Source organism: Durotheca rogersii (genome assembly GCF_024521655.1).
Source record: "Durotheca rogersii strain YMJ 92031201 chromosome Unknown GGS23scaffold_3, whole genome shotgun sequence".
Classification (NCBI taxonomy): domain Eukaryota; kingdom Fungi; phylum Ascomycota; class Sordariomycetes; order Xylariales; family Xylariaceae; genus Durotheca; species Durotheca rogersii.
Genome location: NW_026251234.1, coordinates 268,937 through 287,543, shown reverse-complemented (window position 1 = coordinate 287,543; position 18,607 = coordinate 268,937). Strand labels below are relative to the sequence as shown.

General features: G+C 55.2%; 6 protein-coding genes and 1 non-coding gene across 7 annotated transcripts; 5 read left to right on the top strand and 2 right to left on the bottom strand.

The window, feature by feature from the left end:
* Positions 1–991: 991 nt before the first annotated feature.
* On the top strand, positions 992–4,530 carry GGS23DRAFT_273110 (uncharacterized protein). The gene has a single exon (XM_051512459.1). The coding sequence runs from the start codon at positions 1,206–1,208 to the stop codon at positions 4,479–4,481; it is 3,276 nt and encodes a 1,091-aa protein (XP_051375181.1). The 5' UTR covers positions 992–1,205; the 3' UTR covers positions 4,482–4,530.
* Positions 4,531–5,581: 1,051 nt separating this feature from the next.
* On the bottom strand, positions 5,582–7,355 carry GGS23DRAFT_602804 (phosphoribosyl pyrophosphokinase; the record flags this gene model as incomplete). Its single annotated transcript, XM_051519379.1, has 3 exons — positions 5,582–6,840; positions 6,969–7,116; positions 7,245–7,355. 3 exons carry the CDS (start codon positions 7,353–7,355, stop codon positions 5,582–5,584), a joined length of 1,518 nt encoding a protein of 505 aa, XP_051375180.1.
* An 809-nt stretch (positions 7,356–8,164) lies between these two features.
* GGS23DRAFT_272925 (XPG domain containing-domain-containing protein) lies at positions 8,165–10,674 on the top strand. The gene is made up of 2 exons (XM_051512458.1): positions 8,165–8,498; positions 8,557–10,674. Exons 1-2 carry the CDS (start codon positions 8,272–8,274, stop codon positions 10,202–10,204), a joined length of 1,875 nt encoding a protein of 624 aa, XP_051375179.1. The 5' UTR covers positions 8,165–8,271; the 3' UTR covers positions 10,205–10,674.
* A 412-nt stretch (positions 10,675–11,086) lies between these two features.
* On the top strand, positions 11,087–11,889 carry GGS23DRAFT_614941 (uncharacterized protein; the record flags this gene model as incomplete). Its single annotated transcript, XM_051520687.1, has 2 exons — positions 11,087–11,360; positions 11,466–11,889. Exons 1-2 carry the CDS (start codon positions 11,290–11,292, stop codon positions 11,887–11,889), a joined length of 495 nt encoding a protein of 164 aa, XP_051375178.1. The 5' UTR covers positions 11,087–11,289.
* GGS23DRAFT_614935 (Bicupin, oxalate decarboxylase/oxidase) lies at positions 11,649–14,027 on the bottom strand (the record flags this gene model as incomplete). Its single annotated transcript, XM_051520686.1, has 4 exons — positions 11,649–12,903; positions 12,985–13,279; positions 13,336–13,872; positions 13,960–14,027. The coding sequence occupies 4 exons, from the start codon at positions 14,025–14,027 to the stop codon at positions 12,307–12,309; spliced, it is 1,497 nt and encodes a 498-aa protein (XP_051375177.1). The 3' UTR covers positions 11,649–12,306.
* Positions 14,028–14,667: 640 nt separating this feature from the next.
* On the top strand, positions 14,668–17,095 carry GGS23DRAFT_602801 (Alpha/Beta hydrolase protein; the record flags this gene model as incomplete). The annotated part of the gene is made up of 2 exons (XM_051519378.1): positions 14,668–14,686; positions 16,056–17,095. The coding sequence occupies 2 exons, from the start codon at positions 14,668–14,670 to the stop codon at positions 17,093–17,095; spliced, it is 1,059 nt and encodes a 352-aa protein (XP_051375176.1).
* Positions 17,096–17,854: 759 nt separating this feature from the next.
* GGS23DRAFT_t22 lies at positions 17,855–17,934 on the top strand. Its single transcript has one exon. It is a non-coding gene; the product is annotated as a tRNA-Gln (tRNA).
* The last annotated feature ends 673 nt before the right edge of the window (positions 17,935–18,607 follow it).

Here is an 18,607-nt window from a genome sequence, read left to right as displayed (position 1 = left end):
CAGGGACCTTGGGTGAGGTACCTACCTACCTACCTACCTAGGTACCCTGCCTCATAGTTACCGTCTGCGGACAGCCGCTTGCCAAGAAAAGATTGAAACGTGGGGTGCTGCCAGATTGGAGAGGTAGGTACCTCTACTTACCTGTAGTTAGGGCAACGAGGTACCTCCTACATAGGTACCTTACCTTACCTCCCTCATATTCTTCCAACGCTACCTCTCAACAAGAGTCTGTTCAGGCTGGATTCCCAGCTGCCATGCGCTGTGCCAGGGACTGGGAGGGGGTCCGGCACACGACCTGCGTAGTACCTGTACTTACCGACCTAAACTGAACCGCGTATATGCCTGCTCGGATCACAGCCTGATCTCCTAGTAGGCACATGTACACCGTCCTCCACCTAACCTGAGCCGCCTCGAGCAAAGCCCCGCCAATATCTCTAGGAATGCTTCCCTAGGTAGACCTCTCTCGACGAGTCGGCGGCCAATCAGCGTAACAACCGCCGCCTATCGACTTATCGGCCCTAGTCTTGGGCCATCCGAATTTGAGGCTCTCACTTTGTATCCCCGTTAGGCCTCGACTCGACTGTTTTCTTGTCCTTCTCTTTCCGAGGCCTCTTCTTCATCCGCTTCTTCCCCTTTCCAGTCCCATCTGAACCAGGAGCCATTGATACGATCTTGCTGTACCTAGATTCAAGATTGCGCCGTTGATGATCGGCCAGTTCATATCTGGCTAACGCCGTAGCTTGTTCGCCGCACGGCCAGCATTTCTCTGTACCCATCACCTTCTTCCTTGGAAGAAGCTCCGATAAGGTTGGGCGTGGAGTATAGCCGCGGGCCCTTCAGACCGGACCCAGAGTTGCTTCAACAGACAGAAAACCGGCCGGCCGTACGGCCACCATCCTTTAGGGTTCGGCTTCAGATCTCCTCTTCACATTCCCACATATCACATTTCAAGGGTCCCGACTTTCCCTTCGGAACATCCCCCTCAGGCAGATTGCACCCGAGTCGACTCCAAACGGCATTGGCAGGCAATCTGTGAGTATGGGATATGCGAGTCGATTCAACGAAGAGAAGCCTTGATGTACAGATAGTGATCCGCAGGATCCGTCTACCCTAACTGCCACCGTGCTATCACACAGAACTATCTCGTCTCCGGTCACCACAATTCCGACGACAAATCTCACTACTCGCCATCGCAGCCCCGCATCATGCAGGCACCTCAGCCGGGTGATCAACTTGAGGGTCGCTTGCGGAGTCTCATTCTCAATAACGCCGAAAACAGTCCTCGGGCCTTGCCAACACCGATCGTCTCTAACCCGACTGAGGGCAGACCTGTGGGCGGGCAGTCCGCAGCCAAGGGAGGATGGCAGAATACCAATCAAGCGCCCGCTGCTACACAACCTAACCCCAAGGCTAGCAAGAAACGCCCAAACCAAGCCCAGCGTCGCCAGATGCAAACTCAATTATCTATCCCTATCGACTTAAGAGCACCGGAGCATAACGATGCAGGATCGTCCTCAGCAACCTACCAACATCGAAGGCAGCGGTCAGCATGGCAGAGCCCCGAGCAGAACGCGTTGCGCCCCAATCCAGGCTCACACCGTGGCGGTTCCCAGGGCCGCTCTGCCACGACGAATAATCGCCCATTCCCGCTTCCGCGGCGTCATAATAGCGAAGCCGGACAAGCATCGTCTTCTATTCCGAGCCACCATGCTCCCTGGAGACACCAGCAGCCGCCAAACCCCGATGCAAGAGGCGTAAGCACTGCGCCAGCAGAGCCATTTCCGCCCCGCCGCCATCGGCCCTCACAGTCCGTTCTATACAACCCCGGCGGGCAGCGCCCGCTTACATTCAGCCAGGAGCAGCTTGCGAATCAGTCTGGGTTGCTTGACCGGTTATGCCACACCGTGCTTTCCGACGCTGAGATCGGGCCTGGCGAGATTGCTGAGAAGGAAGACTTCCGTGCCCATGTGGAAGCGATTTGTCGCGAGATCATCAGTCGCTACGAAATGGAGGCAAATGGAAATTTGGAATTTCAACCTCAGTCGGTTCAGTTGAAGTGTTTCGGAAGCCTTTCCTCTGGGTTTGCGACAAAAGCAGCCGACATGGACCTCGGGCTCCTCTCTCCCATGTCGAGATCGCCACCTGACGCGTTTGATTCTCCTATCCCACGCCTGATCGAGAAAGCGCTGCTGGACCATGGCTTCGGCGCGCGTCTGCTCACACGAACACGAGTGCCAATCATCAAGCTCTGCGAAAAGCCTACCCAGGCGCTCCGTCAGGCGCTCCTAGGTGCACGTGTGAAATGGGAGAAAGGGCTAGACGACGATACCCATGAGGCGGCCGATGATGCCCTAGACGACCAAGAAGCCCCAACGGGTACCAGTGCTGCTGTCGTTACTAAAGCCGAGCACCCATCCCCGAGTAAGCAACAGGATAGTTTACAGCACCCATCCGATGATACAGTAGTTAAAACATATGAGGAGCAACTCGCGTTATTAAGACAGTCAGAAAACCAGTCTCTCACCACATTCTATAACATCGCCAAACGGCTTTTGCGCCGATTAAATGGCAGAGATGTCACCATTTCAAATGCAGCAGATTTTAAACCTGCTGATTATGAGATTCTCAACGATGTTTGCAGTGCCTTCATCAATGGGCTCAGTGACAAGAGTCTGAAAAGCAGAGTGCAATCAATCCCATCCTTGTTTGTTGACAGCCCGTTGCCTAATCTCCGGTCACTCCAAGGGGTTTTCATGATCATTGAAGGCGAGAAACATGTGATCCTTTGGGAAACACAGGCAATGGCCGAGGACAGGCAGCGTGACTCGGCAGTCATTCAAGCATGGAAAGATCTCCAAACCAAGCGGACATTTGGCACGGACCCCGTCAGGTTCAATCGGGACCTTCACTTGGCTCTCCAAAGACTCCGTCAAGTCCCCTTAGTCCAACTTGTGCAGTTTAAGCAAGACCAATACGAATCACCAACACAATATCACCAAAGGGCTGCTAAGATCATGACTGACCTTGGTAGCAACCCCTCTTTAAACACAGATCTATCTACCCATATTACTCGACAATACATTCTTGGTATCCGTGACCCGAATATTCGGGAAAAGGTTCAAGACTTTACATCTTCTGTTGGACAGCCAACCTTGAAGACAATTGCTAGAAAGCACAAGGCCGTTCATCTTGCTGCTGAATATGAGAGGGCAGTTGAGAAAGACTTTTACAACAGGGAGGATCATCCAGTCATCAGACAATATATCCAGATTCTCCGAGGAGAATTGCTGCAGCAAGTACCAAACGTCCATGGATATGTCATCGATGAGCCCGCCTTTCATGTTCCAGTTGCTGGAGATACCATGGAAATACTAGAAAAGATCAAGCAGCTTCCCGACCCATCCCAGCTAACCCCGAATCAACCCAGAGACAGATATCACGACAAGTTGGAATTCTCCAAGAGTGGCATCGGGGTCCAGTGTGATATCAACTTCTCAGCACACCTGGCTCTACAGAACACTTTACTGCTCCGCTGCTACTCATACTCCGACCCCCGAGTCAGGCCCATGGTGCTCTTTGTCAAGCATTGGGCCAAGGCACGCGGTATCAATACTCCGTACCGAGGTACCCTCAGTAGCTACGGCTACGTTCTCATGGTGCTCCATTACCTCGTCAATGTTGTAGATCCGTTCGTCTGCCCGAATCTTCAGCAACTCGCGCCTCCGGACCCGGACCTTCCGGCAGAGGCCCTCGAAGGCCTCACGACTTGCCAAGGTCGCGACGTGCGCTTCTGGAGAGACGAGCAAGAGATCCAGCGCCTCGCCATCCAAGGCCGCCTCAACCAGAACGGAGAGTCCCTCGGGTTCCTTCTGCGGGGTTTCTTCGAGTACTACGCGCAAAGCAGCATGATGAGCACCGCTCCCAGGCGCGGCTTCGACTGGGGCCGAGACGTCTTGAGCCTGCGAACGCACGGGGGCCTGCTCTCGAAGCAGGAGAAGGGGTGGATAGGAGCCAAGACGGTCATGCAGCCGCAGACGGGCGCGCCGCCCAATCCGGCCGAGGCCGAGCTCGCCAGCGCCTCGAGTCATGCGCCCGCGGACGGCGCCTCTGCGCAGCAGCAGCCACCCCACCCGGCCGACGGGGGCGCGCCGGCGACTCCGACGGGCCAGCCGCCGCGGCCCGCGGAGCTGAAGGAGGTCAGGCACCGCTTCCTCTTCGCCATCGAGGACCCGTTCGAGCTGGAGCACAACGTCGCCCGCACCGTCACCCACAACGGCATCGTGGCCATCCGGGACGAGTTCCGCCGCGCCTGGCGCATCGTCAAGCACGCCGGCAAGACCGGGCACGCCGCCGAGGACCTGCTTCAGGACGCCCAGGAGGAGAGCAGCCGGGTCGAGCGCCTTCGCTTCGAGGAGCTCCTCGCCGAGATCCACGGCCCGCACGTCTTCCCGGACCTGGCCCCGAATCGGCTGGAGAGCTAGCGGGTCGGCTTTGGGGACGTGGTTTTTTTTTTTCTTTTTTTTTCTTCCCCCCCCCCCCCCTTCTTGAAAGATTGGGTATGCTTCGGCACCAGGAATGTCAGGTAAAGCAATCAGTTGGCAAAGACGCGACGGATCTGGAAACCGGGAGGATATGTTGGCGGGATAGGTTAATTTCGTATAATTCGTCGCAATACTTGCTACTCAATTCATCATCTCCCTTGAGTTTTAACGGTTCCCTCAACATGGACAACCCGCCCCCCCCCCCCCCCCCCCTTCCCCCAAGATGGAAGCGGACGCCGTGATTTAGCTGTTCTCGTTACGCAGGTTGTGACCTCGGATATTGCCGCGTAGAAAGCCATATATCTACCAAGATCTCCTGCCCAGCGAGGTGTGAGCGCCCGACTGCCGGCCGTAGTAGTAGTGTGCATATAGTCACGGGGGCACATAGTTTGGGAACGTATTGTTTCGATCGATTATCATCATCTCAATTTAACACCCATTTATACTCCAGCGGGCTATCCATAATCTACAACGGGGCCGCCCGCCTTTACCGAAGTTGGGAATTACACATGATGAGAAGTAGCGTGTTATTTGAATTGTACGAAGTTTTCTCTTGCCAAACACTCATGATCCACCGAGGAGGATGCGGTCATTGATTGAAAAAAAAAAAGAACCCGAGTGACTGGCCTTCTAGCATCGTGGAGTCCTCAAGAGGACGATTTGATCTACCAACGTTCCGTTCAGAGGCTTGTCCTAGAGGGACTTGGAAGCCCTGGCTATCCGAAGATAGCACCGTTGGAGGAATTGACATTTGAAGGAGAGGTACTCCGGAGGGGAGGACCAGAGCACACAAGGTTAAGTCGATTTAACATACCTGGAATGACAGCTTTGAACGAGGTATCTGATTTTGTCCCCGTAGCACTATCCGTTGTCTTCGGAAAGGAAAAAAAAACCTCGATGCCCCATCTCTATCCCGCCTCCTCCTGGACGCCATACCAATACCCACAACCTCACCTATCGATGTCTTTGTTTTTCATAAAGCGTACATAACTGTACGCAATGACAGTTTCATTTATAGTAATCGTGACATTTGGGGTTGTTTAGTCTGCCATGTGTTGGAATAGGGGCGAGATAGACTCGCCGTAGTGGTTCCGTCGGATGGCTTCGGCCAACAGATAGGAAAGGTCGAGAATGACCAACTTACTTGCGTTTTTGGCTCTCCTCTCAGGTATTGGGAAGCTGTTCGTGACGATGATTTGGTCGATACACTCGCACGCTTGTAGCTGTTCGAGGCAGTCGGCTCCAAACACTCCATGGGTGGCCATGCAGTACACCTTCTTGGCCTTGCCTCTCTTAACGACCGTCTCGGCCGCCGCAATCCACGAGCCAGCTTTGTCAATCATATCATCAATTATCAAAACTGGGCGGTCCTTGACGTTGCCAACCAGAGTGATCATGTGCTCGATCTTAGGATCTTGGAGTTTCTCTTCCTCCTCGTCAGACGACTCCGCAGCATCCCCCGAGCCGCCGAGAGCATGGGGTTCGGGTGCGAAAAAAGAAGACGCGTGCGACATGGTCATGGGATCCTCGTCGCCGCCTTGGTATGACTGGCTCCCATCTGCCCCATCCGATTGCGCCGGAGACGGGAAATCATCCGGTACAACGTGGCCTTGAACCAATCTCCCGTGTGTAACTTCCTGCGCGCGTTCATCGGTATACGCCTGCCCCTCGTCGCCGTTCTCCTCCTCATCCTTCAATTCCTCGATGGGAGACTTCTGAGATGGCGTGTGATATGGTCGTGCAAACGGTGACCGCATGGGATTAGTAGTCCGCAGGGGCGGTGCATTAGCACGCCTGGGAGAGCCTTGAGGATCGGCCGTGGCTCTCGACCAGGTCAGACCGATACCCTCGGATTCCCTGTCCTCTGATATGGTTCTCGAATGTCGAATACCATTCACGAACCCTGGTGGATTGTCCCATCCGTCGAGGTGGTTCATGATCATGCTCGCGGACATGTTAGGAGCGCGCTTACGGTCTGTGGTAACCAGACCAAAGTTGAGCTTCAATGCGTCGGCCAACGAAGTGACCCTCTTGGTTCCGCCCGCATTTTTGGACACGACGACGGCCTCTCTCCAGTTAGGGATGCTTAAGCGAATCCAACGTGCAATGAGGGGCTCGGCGTGTAGGTTGTCGACAGGGCATTTGAAGAAGCCCTGCATCTGCGAAGCATGGAGATCGACAGTGATAACGTGCTTCACGCCAGCTACGTGAAGCAGATTTGCTAGCATGCGGGCGGTGATAGCCCCTCGGTGCGACTTTTTCTTGGATTGTCGACTGTATGGGAAGTACGGAAGGACAGCTATGAGGCAGGGGACGCGCGACGGTTAGCAAATAGATGCCGATTAACCAAATCCATCAACCATATAGAGAGGCTAAACGCTTCCGGCCCACCACTTCTCGGGCAGCAAATCGCTTTCAGCAACTCACCGGTGATTTTACTCGCGGAACCGCCTTTGCAGGCAGATATCATAATGAGCAGCTCCATGATGGTGTCATTGATGGTGGGGCTGCCCGACTGCACAACGAAGACATCTTTATCACGGACACTAGTCAGTATACGGACACTCGTTTCGCCCTGGAGTTGTGATGACAAGACGTTAGCGAGGGAGGTTAGAGGTCGGCTTTGCTACGAGGGTGTCGCCCAAATCCACGTCCGAGAGCTTGCGTGGAGAGGAAAGCGAGAACTGAAAAGGGAAAACGGACATTGGAAAACTGAGACAGGTCAGCCTCCGCCGGGGCCATGCCCAAGTTCTGACATATCTTGCCAGTGAGGGCAGGGCAGGACGTGCCCGAGAATACCAATGTTCCTCGCATGCTGTTGGATGATGAAAAGTGAGGAAAAGTTTTGGCGGTGGGCGAGGCGATCTTGACTTTATGTGGGTCATATGGAGGGATCCGACCGGCAAGGAGCGCATGCCCATACCACATACTGGTAAGAGGTAGGTAGGTACCTACCTGTGATAAGTGATCCGCCTCAGCAGGCTGTTATCGGGTATGTATATGTATACGTACACATCAATTCTATGAGAAGCTACTCATATCAGGTAATTACCTGGGTAGGTACCTGCCTACCTAGGTAGGTATCTACACGTACCTCCTATGCAGCTTTAGATAACCGAACAGAGGCAGAGAGATAAGGCCCATGGTAGGCCCCGAGCTTAGAACCTTGGGTGATTGTAGGTACCTGTTACGCGCCCATCTACCGACCTCCCAGGTAGGTACATCAAGGGTACAAGTGACCGCATCCCGTTTCAGTACCTCCCCTCCTACATTTGGCGTCACAACACCTACATATATCTACAGGTAGGTACCTCTTAGGTAGGCGCACCTCCGCGTTAGGTCCCCCCTATCAAAATCGATAGCGGGACATGTGACCAGGCCTCGGCGGGTATTTTCGGCGGCCAAACTCATTTTTTTCGTAGATTTCGATACCGGGAAATGCAAATCGCGAACCACCATCTACCCCGGCTTCCGACACTAAAATAATAAAAAAATAAAAAGTAGCCCCCTTCCATACTGGAGGCACATATCTTGAATTCTGACGATGCCGCGCACCCACCTATGCAAGTACTTGACTTGTCGATAGGTTGTCGATTAAGATGCTCCCAGCCGGGCACACGTAATACTGAAAGACTTTACTAAAGAGTACAAACCCCGACGTCCACACAGAACAAGCACGAACGGCCTAGGATATAACAACAGCCTAGGATATAACAACCAAGGGGCTGCCATGGGGATCCGGGGACTCCTCGGTCCTATTCGGAAGCATGGAGTAGTCGGACCTCTGAGCGGCGAAAGTGTAGTCGTGGACGGGCCAGCTCTCGTCCACCGCATCTTCGAGTCCTGCATGACACAGGAGTTCTCGTCGCCCCGTGATAGTTATCCACCTCCATATTGCCTCCTTAGCCGCCTGGTCATAGGGTGGCTGGACGATCTGGAGAAATATGATGTGAAAGTGTAAGTCATCTTCGAGGCAAATGGGTATGCGAACCGTGGTTGATATCAGATACGATAGGAGGAAGATCTATTTCGATGGATATTTGCCTCCGGCCAAATGGGGCGTTAGGCTAGAGCGACTTACCCAACAATACCAGGTTATGAAGGGGCTAAGGAATTCCCACTTTGAGGGACTGCTGAGGGTACCGGAACACGCGTTTCGGGATATCAAGACCGGCATAGGCATGACCAGCTTGACGATGTCATCGACCACTGACAAGCACCCCAAGCCCCCCTTCCTGATTCCTTCCGTCCTCGACGCTCTGAGAAATAGCCAAACCTGGGGACGACTGGTCCAAGTCGTCCCTGGGGAAGCCGATACGTACTGTGCGCAAGATATTCGGGAGAGCGGGGGCACCCTACTGACAACCGACTCCGATCTGCTCCTCCAAGATCTTGGGCTCGAGGGGAAAGTATCACTCCTCCATGACGTCGTACTCTCCGACGACGACTCCGAGAGCCCCCGTGTTATGGCACCCCAATTCACCCTTGGCGAAATTAATAAAAGATTAAACTTGAAACGCGTCGGTGGTCTCCTTCGCGTTGCCTTTGAGATGAAAAGGCTTAATACAACTTTTGAGTCAGCTCTCCGGAGTATTCGCAGCGACGTTAAACGCGCACGACATTCTAGCAAGTACGAAAGCTTCGTAATGGGATTCCAGCCGAAGGAGGACTTGGGAGACAATCCGCTAGTGCTTGGAATGATCTCTAGCCTCGACCCCAGAACCTCGGAGATTGTCATCCAGACTTTGTTATCGAAGGCTCGAGGGGCCCTCTCCGGGGTCCTGACCACGGAAACCACGGAAGCATTACGAGAGCTCGATATGCTTTCTATTTTTCTGCCCGTCTTGGTCGAGAATCACCAGAAGAGCAGTGCATGGGAAACGAGTACGGAGGTTCGCCGGATCGCATACGGCGTTCTTCGAAATTTTCTATACGAAAAGTCAGATGCCATTATCGAATATCGCGCAAAGCCAAGCATACCGAAGACAAACACAAAAAAGTCGAGCACATCGAAGATGGGGCGACACATAAACGTTCCCGACCTGGAAGAGATGGCAGAGCTATGCGCTAGCCTCTCAGACGTTCTAAAGAAGCTAACCGGGGCATTTGGCTCTCTAGAGATACGATGGCTCGCGTTTGCCATATATCTGGACATACAATGGTCGGTGTCGGAAGAACGGGGCTCCCCATCTGCCGTGCTCACCAACGAAATAATTAACCGACCCGCAGAGGCATCCGAAGACGCCGAGAACTACTCGTGGGACCTGACACACTTCACAGCTCAAGTTCAGGCCTGCCTGTTTTCTCTCCGTATGGGAAAACAGCTCTTAGACATGCTACCCGTTCCAGGCCGAGAGCTTCCGGCACCGCTAAAGCAATTACGCGACTACCTCGCGCCGCTTCCTCTCATCCAAGAGTGGCCTACGGCTGGTCGCATGACGACGCTACTATCCCAGTTTGAGGAGGCGAACGGCCTGGCAACAATCGCTGGCATCCTGGGGCTCTCCAGCGCCGAACTCAAAGAGGGCTCTGCGGTCGCTGCCAAGCCGACTGGGGGCCAAACCCGAACGATGTCTTTCGGGGATAAGAAGGCGGCAGGCATAGAGGTCCCCGGACTTTGCCCTAGCAATCCTTACGATGTTCTCAGCCATCTCAGTCAATAATAGGATACGTACTTTGCCCAAGCCGCCCTGCCGTTCCCAGACACACTCCGATAGCCTCTGGAGACTTTTCGAGGAGGCCGGTCCTTTGCCATTCCACTTCCCAGCACTGCGAGGCTGTCCTCAGGGCATCTTCAGGATTCGAGCCGTATCAGGAAACGCTAGTCCGTGTGCAGATCAAGCAGTGCAATTGGAACTAGAAGGGAAGAATTCCAACTTGAGGGTGGAGAGGGCGAGTCTAGGATGATGTTTAGGTGGGTAGTTACCGTTACTTACCTACCTACCTACTTATGACGAGATACCTACTATAGGAGGTTCAGATATTGTAAGAATGGCACTATGAACACGCATCTTCAGACATACCTACCATTAAACGCATAGGCGGTACGCTTGGCGCGTTATTTGCATACCCGAACGGTCATATCGAGTCATAGGAAACCCGTGAAGCCTTAGCCCGCTAGGCACCAACCGGCATCGTCCTGAACCCGACTCCCCGATATGCTCGCCTAGGTACCGAAGAAGGACTATTAGCACAGGCTTGCATATGTACAGGTGTGCTGGCGGAACTGGCGCCTTACTTGCCGTATTAAGTGCTTTGCTGGGTACCTGTAATATCGATCGGCTTCCTTTCCTCGGCAGCTCCTCTAACCCAAGTACTACAAAGGACACAGGCTACAAAAAAGACATATATCCCCGCCTGTCAGCCGCACGGAGACAACAAGTACCTAAATCACACGCGCTACCTCCCGTCCTGGGCCGGGTCCAGAAGTGACAAGTTAGGTACGGAGAGGTAGTGGAGGTAATGCAGGACTGCGTCGCCGATGGAAAAGTCCTACATACCTCCTTTGATACCTAGGCATATATCTATATACATAGGTGTGTATATATCTGTGTGCGTGTCTGTAAAACAGGCCTCGACTTGTCGCTTCTCCTGCACTTCGAGTTCCAACTGAACTCCTCTCCGTAAAACAAGTCCCAGCAGACTTGCCCTAACCTGGTCATAACCTGGTATTCACTGCGTCCACGGCGTGTTGTTGTCTGCCGCCAGTTACCGTCGTCCCAGTACCCGGGCCGGCCCACCGACCAAGATGGCAACCACCGCGTCCCTTCTGCCGACCTTCCCGCGGATCTTCTTTCTCTACCTCGAGCCGGTCGCCATGTAAGCCATTCCCTGCGCGCCCTCCCTCCCTCTTGCCCGGTCCCCCCCCCCCCCCCCCCCTTCCCCCCTCCCCCTTTTACGCTGCCAACCAACCCGCCCGCGCAGAACCTACGGCATTATCCAGAGCTACGCGTCGCGGCACGCCGTCTTCGAGCTCTCGTCCGCCGCGTCGGGAGGCGGCGGGGGCGGCGGGGGGGCGGGCGCGCTCCCGGTGCCGTCGCTGACGCCGCCGGCGATGGCGTCGGGCTACCTGCTCGTCATGCTGCTGTACGGGCTGGCGGTGCTGCTGGCGTCGCCGCCGAGCCCGCGCCTGCTGCGCCTGCACATCGGCATCCTCATCGTCGCCGACCTCGCCCACTGGGCCGCCCTCGCCGCCACCCTCGCCCAGTCCGACCCCCGCGGCTGGCCCGCCGTCCTCGACACTGCCGCCTGGTCCCCCGCCCTCTGGAACCTCGCTACCTACCCCGTCTACACCCTCGCCATCAAGTTCGCCACCCTCGCCGGCTGGTTCGGCAAGATCGGTGGCTGAGGCTCCGCCCTCGCCCTGTTCGCCTGGCGCCGGCGAGGGGGGGAGCCCCGCTGGTTGGGCAGCGGTGTGAACTTGCTGCCGAGCGTAGTGGTGTCGGTTGGTGTGTGTAATGGTGGTGCTACGAATGAGATTACGTTAGGACAAAAGGTGGTTATGGATATGGTAGGGAGAATGTAGGTTTATGGAGCGGTTGAGGAGGAAAGGCCTCGCGACGGTATTAGTGGTGTTTATTAACAAGCTATTCCCCTATTCTACCGGTATGGACAGCCCTGAAATTCACGGAGGCATGCTTTCTTTAATACCGAGCTATTATATTCCCCAAGTCCCCCACTGTCTCTTCAAGGCCGGCCTCCTGCTACCCCTACAGGTAATCTACCTGTCTCGAGGTGATGCCATGTGTTTCACGCCCTGTGCTGGTCAGAAGTTTTGGCCGCCGCCCGCGATGGCGGTCATGTTGGGGTTGCCGGGCTTGATGAGGGTCTTCTCCTTGGGGAGGGCGTCGAGGACGGCATCGGAGAGGTTGAGGGTGTCCTTGACGACCTGGCGCGGGGTCAGGGCGAGCCACTGGCTGGCGCTGATGTCGCTGAACTTGGGGGCCTGGAGGACCTCGAGGAAGATGACGTCCTCCGTGCCCGTGTTCTCGACGTAGTGGCCCGCCGACTTCTTGATGTACCCAACGTCGCCGGCGGTGAAGTCGAACGTCTGCGACGCCGACGGCGCCTCGTACACCGTGATGCGCGCCGAGCCCTCCAGGAAGTACGACCACTCGTCGCTCTCCGTGTGCCAGTGCACCTCCCTCATCGCCCCCGGCTCCAGCACCACGAGAGCCGCCGAGAACTGCGCCGCCACCGGGAAGGTGAGCGGGTCGAGAATCTTGACCGAGCCGCCCGTCGTGTTGTGGAACTCCTGCTGCGACCAGTGATACGTATACGCCGAAGCTCCCCAGAGTGCGCCGGCCGAGGACGTGATGTTCTGCTCCGAGATGTTGGCCGGTGCCGGCGTGCCATTGAAGATCTACAATCCCCTTGTTAGTCGATCTACGCGGGTACAGCATCGCCCAGAGGCACGATTCCGCTCAAGGCACTACCAACGTACATATTTCTGGTCATCGGGGATGTCGTCGAAGGAGCTAACATCTGTCTGGAAATCCTTGGCCCAGACGGAGACGGGCGTGCGCAAGAGCATCTCTGTGGCGAGGAAAGTAGTTTCTTCGGAAAAGTCGCCGCTATCGAAGACTAGCAGGAACTCGGCACCCTCGTCGAGGGCCTGCAGGCTGTGGGGGACGCCCTGGGGGAAGAACCACACGTCTCCCGCCGTGACGTCGTCGACGAAGGAGGCGCCGTCCTGGTCGATCGCCGCGACGCGAACCGAACCCTTCAACACCAGAGCCCTAGTAGGAGACAAAATTAGCCCTCACCTCGGAAATCTAGGGGGCCGGTGCCATACCATTCAGCCGAGGTATGCCAGTGCAGCTCCCGGTACGCGTTCGGGGAAAGGCGCATGTCGACGCCGGCCATGGCCGTTGCCACGGGAAGCACGTCCTGATTCTGCTGCCGGGCCCAACCGGAGTGCTCGCCGGAGCCGAAGTGGTTGTGGCTGAGGCCCAGAGGCCACATCGCATTGGGAACGGTGCCCTGGTCGGTCTCGGGCGGCGCGTAGACGTCTGGGTTGAGCTTCTCGTACTCGTAGGTGCGCGGCCCGGGGTCGGTGGCGCCGCCGGAGCCGCGGATTGGCTGCGGTCCGTTGGGGTACTCGGCCCCGTTGAAGTCCAGGTACAGCCCGAGCTTGCCGTCGGCCTCCTGCCCGCCTACGAGCTCTGGATCCGGAACTACCGCCGAGTCCCCCCCAGACACGGGCGGCCGCGAAGCGATGCCGCCTTGCAGGTTGGTCGACCCGCGCAGGTCACCCACGGGAGCGCCGGTAAAAGTTGGAATCGGCGGGCTGATACCACCGACATCTCCTTTATTGTCCTCATAGTTCATCCTACGAGAAAAGTGTTAGCCAGCTTAGTTTTGACAGAAGGTTGTGTCTGTATTGAGAACAAGCGATGCTTGCCCCTATTCTACTTACTGTGGTGCAGGGAGAGCAACTGCTAGATTGACTAGGCCGTAGCCAACGAGACACCCCGAATACTTCATTCCAGTGTATGAACCACGTTCTCTGTCAGGAATGTCGGGGCGGATGTGTCAGGTATACCGGAGATGTTGAAGCTTGACTTGACTCGATTCCTTGGGATACCAGAGATGACTCTAGGAGCGTTTGAGCGTGGGAAGTAGACCACATTTATATCCGACGCTTTCAACCTCATCCCCGCCCTCTCTCGCGTCGGCACGTTTGCCGTCGCTATTGCCGTCATCATAGGTAATACATACTGGCGGTCAGTTCTCATCACCCCTACTGCCGCCATTTGGATAACCCCGTAGGGGTACTTTGTAAGTGGCTACTAGGGTCACTGTATTGACTTGGAGAACAAAGACACATGGGCCAGGCGACGAACCCGGTGTGTGTTACAACGACTCGATGGATATGGCCGTCATCGTTGGTGGCGCCCAATATGCTGGCGGTTGTGACATCGTGCCCTCTGAACCCTGTATTCCTGCTCGGATGCTCGTATGCGGAATCTCCCTTCCGGAGCCTGACTCAGTACAAACCCCATTGATGTTATTCTACGGCAGGACCGTCCTAACAGAGTTGGTCCCTGAGGTGTATAGCACACCGAGCAGCTCAGCCTCACATGCAGAAGCGTTACTAATCCGGAATGTAGGCGCTACAGTGAAGATGCCGAACCTATCCCGTCGTAGGATTCGTAGAACGTGTGCCAATCTACCTAGTATGCTGACATTAGCAATCCCGAACGAGGCCGAAGTGACGATGGACTATAGCTTCCGCTTCCTGACGGACATGACCACCTATGATGATGGATATATCATGGGAATAACTTTAGAGGTCAGAAGGAAATAGTGTCACGTCCCGATCTTGCTGGCACGCACATAAAATCACGGAGCTACACTTCCTGCAGGCCCTGCTCCATCGTGAACGTCGCCAGCTCTCGTCAATTCGGCTCGGAATCTCTGTTATCGATGCCGTGTCCGCGATTGACAGCAGGTCAGCTTACTTGTTGCCGAACGCCCGCATCTATCTAGCTCGGCCTGGTCAGCAACGCCAGGGCGCCCAATCACGTCCACCGGCGAACCAGCTAGCGGGATGCCGCTCAGCAGGAGGGCACGTATGAGAGACCTTGAATTACTCGAGAACCCGATAAGAACGACGGAGCTATGGAAATCCCTTGCATGACCATGTAGGTCAGACCGAACACGCATGCGAGTTGTCTTAGATTCCACTTCCGAGCAACGGAAGCTGCAAAGTAGTGGTCGCGAGGCGAGTATCTTGCGAGGTAAACGTCTGTCCCGGTGCCGATAGATCCGGAGGGGTTTGTCTCGCCGTTATATGGGGATTATATCGAAAATAGATGCCTTTGTCAGGGCGGAGTAATATAGGGAAAGGAGGTAAGGGACACGACCGAGGTCGAAAATTGATCGTGCAGGTGGCGCTTCTCTAGAGGCCCTTTCCATTTAACCCTCTTGATAGACGACCTGGGGATACCCTGTTTCTATCGTTAGAGCCCTCACGATCTCTCGCCTCTTCTCCTCATGTCCTAATGGGGTGATTTGGGGTATAGTTACACCACAATCCACTGTTTGATACAAGGACAGGCGAGCCAGCAAGTGAATCAACCCCTATATAAGACCTCAAGAAGTTTTTGCTTCGTGAGCAATACAGGATTCACCAAGGTTGTAAGTACTAGATGGGATAAGACCCTTTCGCAACAGCAGATTGTCACATCTGAGTTTATCGGCTCCAGGCTCAAGCTCACTCGGTGATAACGAGGATTCCTACGGCTAAGCCCAAAGTTTACTCCAGGTCACAAGATCCCCCCCCCTTGTATTCCGTCCCCCCCCCCCTGACTTGTCCATACCATCCCCGCCATTACACCTATTCGCCCCCGAATCTCCAGGTGCAGCTTATTCGTCCACTGGTCACACCTCCGATCCCACCTACATAGATTAAGATTAGGTTACTCCATGGGCGCCGTTGGCGGGCAGGAAACCATCAGTTCACTCGCAAAATGGCTAGCAACGCTACTGACTCGTCAATTTCTCCCGCAGGGCAACCTCTAGGAGTGGAGGAAGAGGACTACGTCAACGCAGCGGAAAAGAGTCCGCGATGGCTGCTCTCCACGCATGCCCTCGCTATCCGCGCAGTGGTCGGCTTCGCATTTAGGGCTATGAACAGCTTGGACTCGACGATCCCGGCTATGACCGAGACCATCTGGGTCGACTCAACCCTGGGGCAGTGGCCAGGAAAACAGAAGATCAGCGTCGATGTCTGGATACCGCCCCGGGCGCCGGGCAGCCCCGAGCCTGCAGGGAAGCGACCCGCAGTCGTAGATTTCCACGGCGGCGGCTTCATCATGGGCCAGGCAACCGAAGACGCTCGGTGGGCGGGGGTGCTCAACCGCGACGTGAACGCCGTGGTATTTTCCGTCAACTACCGGCTCGCGCCCAGCTACCCATTTCCTACGCCGGTCGAGGACTGCGTCGATGCGACCGTGCAAATCATCGGCCTCGCCGATAAGTACGACATCGACCCGGACCGGATCGTCATTTCCGGCTTCTCGGCCGGAGGCACGCTGGCCTTCAGCACCTGGGTCGTGCTCCAGGACCCGGGCAGGTGGGGATACCAGCTGCCGAAACACCTCCCGCGGATCGCCGGCCTGGTCCTCTATTATCCCGTGCTGGACTGGACCATCGACCGCCCCAAGAAGCGCCTTACCTGCGCGCGGCCCGACTTGACCCTCCCCAGAAACTTGACAGACCTCATAGACGCGTCGTACCTATACCCGGCGCTCCCGCGGGCGCAGCGGGACGACCTGCGGCTGTCGCCGGGTCTCATCCCCGACGATATGCTCGACAGGCTGCCTCCCGTCCACATGTGTCTCTGCGAATACGACATGCTCCTCTCGGAAGGTCTCGCGTTCGCGAAGAGAGCGCAAGCACGAGGGAAGACCGTCAGCGTCCGCGTCGTGGAAGGGGAGAGGCACGCATGGGATAAGCCTCCGCGGATGACAGCGAAGAAGAGTGTTGCAGTCGAGTACGGCGAGGCACTAAACGCGATCAAGGAGTGGTTCGACAAGACATCTCGGTAGGCGGCAGACATGCCGAGGCGCAGATGACTTTTAAGAACAGATAGGTACATACGGCTGGAAAGGGTGGAAGGTCACAACACGGAATATCGCAAGGTTGGCGTCAAGAACGTCTGATAACAAACGTCTACCTTAGGTACTTACAATACACCCCATGGCTACGTACCTATAGCGTCCATCTTTACTAGAGGCTGTAAGAGGAGCCACGATAAATATTATATCTTTCCTCCTGACGGATGCCATCATCGTGTGCTGCTATCCCGCCAGCTCGGATATTACGCCTGCCGTGTTCTTCGATTAAGTTGCTCTGCTACGTTGCCAAGGGCCATGTCGCTGAACAGTTGCAAAAGCCCAATTTTATAAGCGCTACAAAGAGTGCGTGAAGATAGATAGGCCATGAAGATGTAACCATCGAAACCCCCACCCCTCCTCCATCCTTCCTTTCCCCCCTTTTTCTCTGTCACTCGTACGAAGTGCCTACATAACACGAAAAGAACGGAAGGGCATTCCCCTGAAATCTTACGGCGAGCCTCTCCGATCTGCACATGTGTCTAGTCAACACCTGCACCTAGTTAGTTCACCATGGCAGAGACCGGGTAGCACAATCGTGGAATCGCTTTAAAAAACACTTACGCATTGCTTTGCACCGATGCAAGACGAAAATTAAGAGTTGGGGACGAAAAGATGGTCGGTGGCAACGGGCTCATTACGTCATAACGGGGGGCAACCTGTATAAATGTTCTTAGCGCGGGAGCAGCTATCGGCCGCGTAGTGTAGTGGTTAGCACGCAGGATTTTGACGACAAAATTCCTGAGACCTGAGTTCAATCCTCGGCGGGGCCTAGTCTATTAACTGTCAACATTTTGTCCTGGAGTGCAGGACCGTTGGGATATTCACTTTTTATCGCTGTGTTTATTTTTGCCTTCTCTGGATTCTGCGCGCTCTTGTCCTCGACGAGTTTGGTTTGTCTGGGATGCGGCTGGGATGCGGCTGGGATGCGGCAGAGATGCGATTACCTGCATATAGGACTCGGTCCCGATTCAGTACGCCACATTAGGTCGTACCTAGAGATGGATAATACAAACGCTATGCACGTAACAGGCAGGTAATGAACGCACAACCGAATAAACAAATGCAGACAGAGTTACATATATACGTACAAGTTTATAGATACGTGGACATGTATTCCTATATGCCGCTTTGGAAATTCCGGGTCCCGTTGCAATATGACAAATGCCCATCTCGCAGAAACTGGCCCGAACCGAAGCGCCGCGATACGGAGTGGGAGGTGGGGGTAGCTAATGATAGTGGACGGCGGGGTTGAGCACACCATCAATAGCGCGGGGACTCGGCACTAGAGTCTTCAGCAGTTCGATGCGTTTACGGCCACATACATTATCAGGTATTGATGTGTATTGCTACATTATAAGCACCGGTTTTTCCACATCTGCCTCAGAGGCAGTCGTCGACTTAATTCGTCCCCGTCTACCGCGCCTGTAGGTTTCAAAGGTCACA

Coding starts and splice junctions, on each gene's coding strand:
- GGS23DRAFT_273110 (XM_051512459.1), top strand. CDS start 1,206: ATGCAGGCACCTCAGCCGGGTGATCAACTTGAGGGTCGCTTGCGGAGT.
- GGS23DRAFT_272925 (XM_051512458.1), top strand. CDS start 8,272: ATGGGGATCCGGGGACTCCTCGGTCCTATTCGGAAGCATGGAGTAGTC. Junction 8,499..8,556: donor GAGAAATATGATGTGAAAGT/GTAAGTCATCTT, acceptor CAGATACGATAG/GAGGAAGATCTATTTCGATG.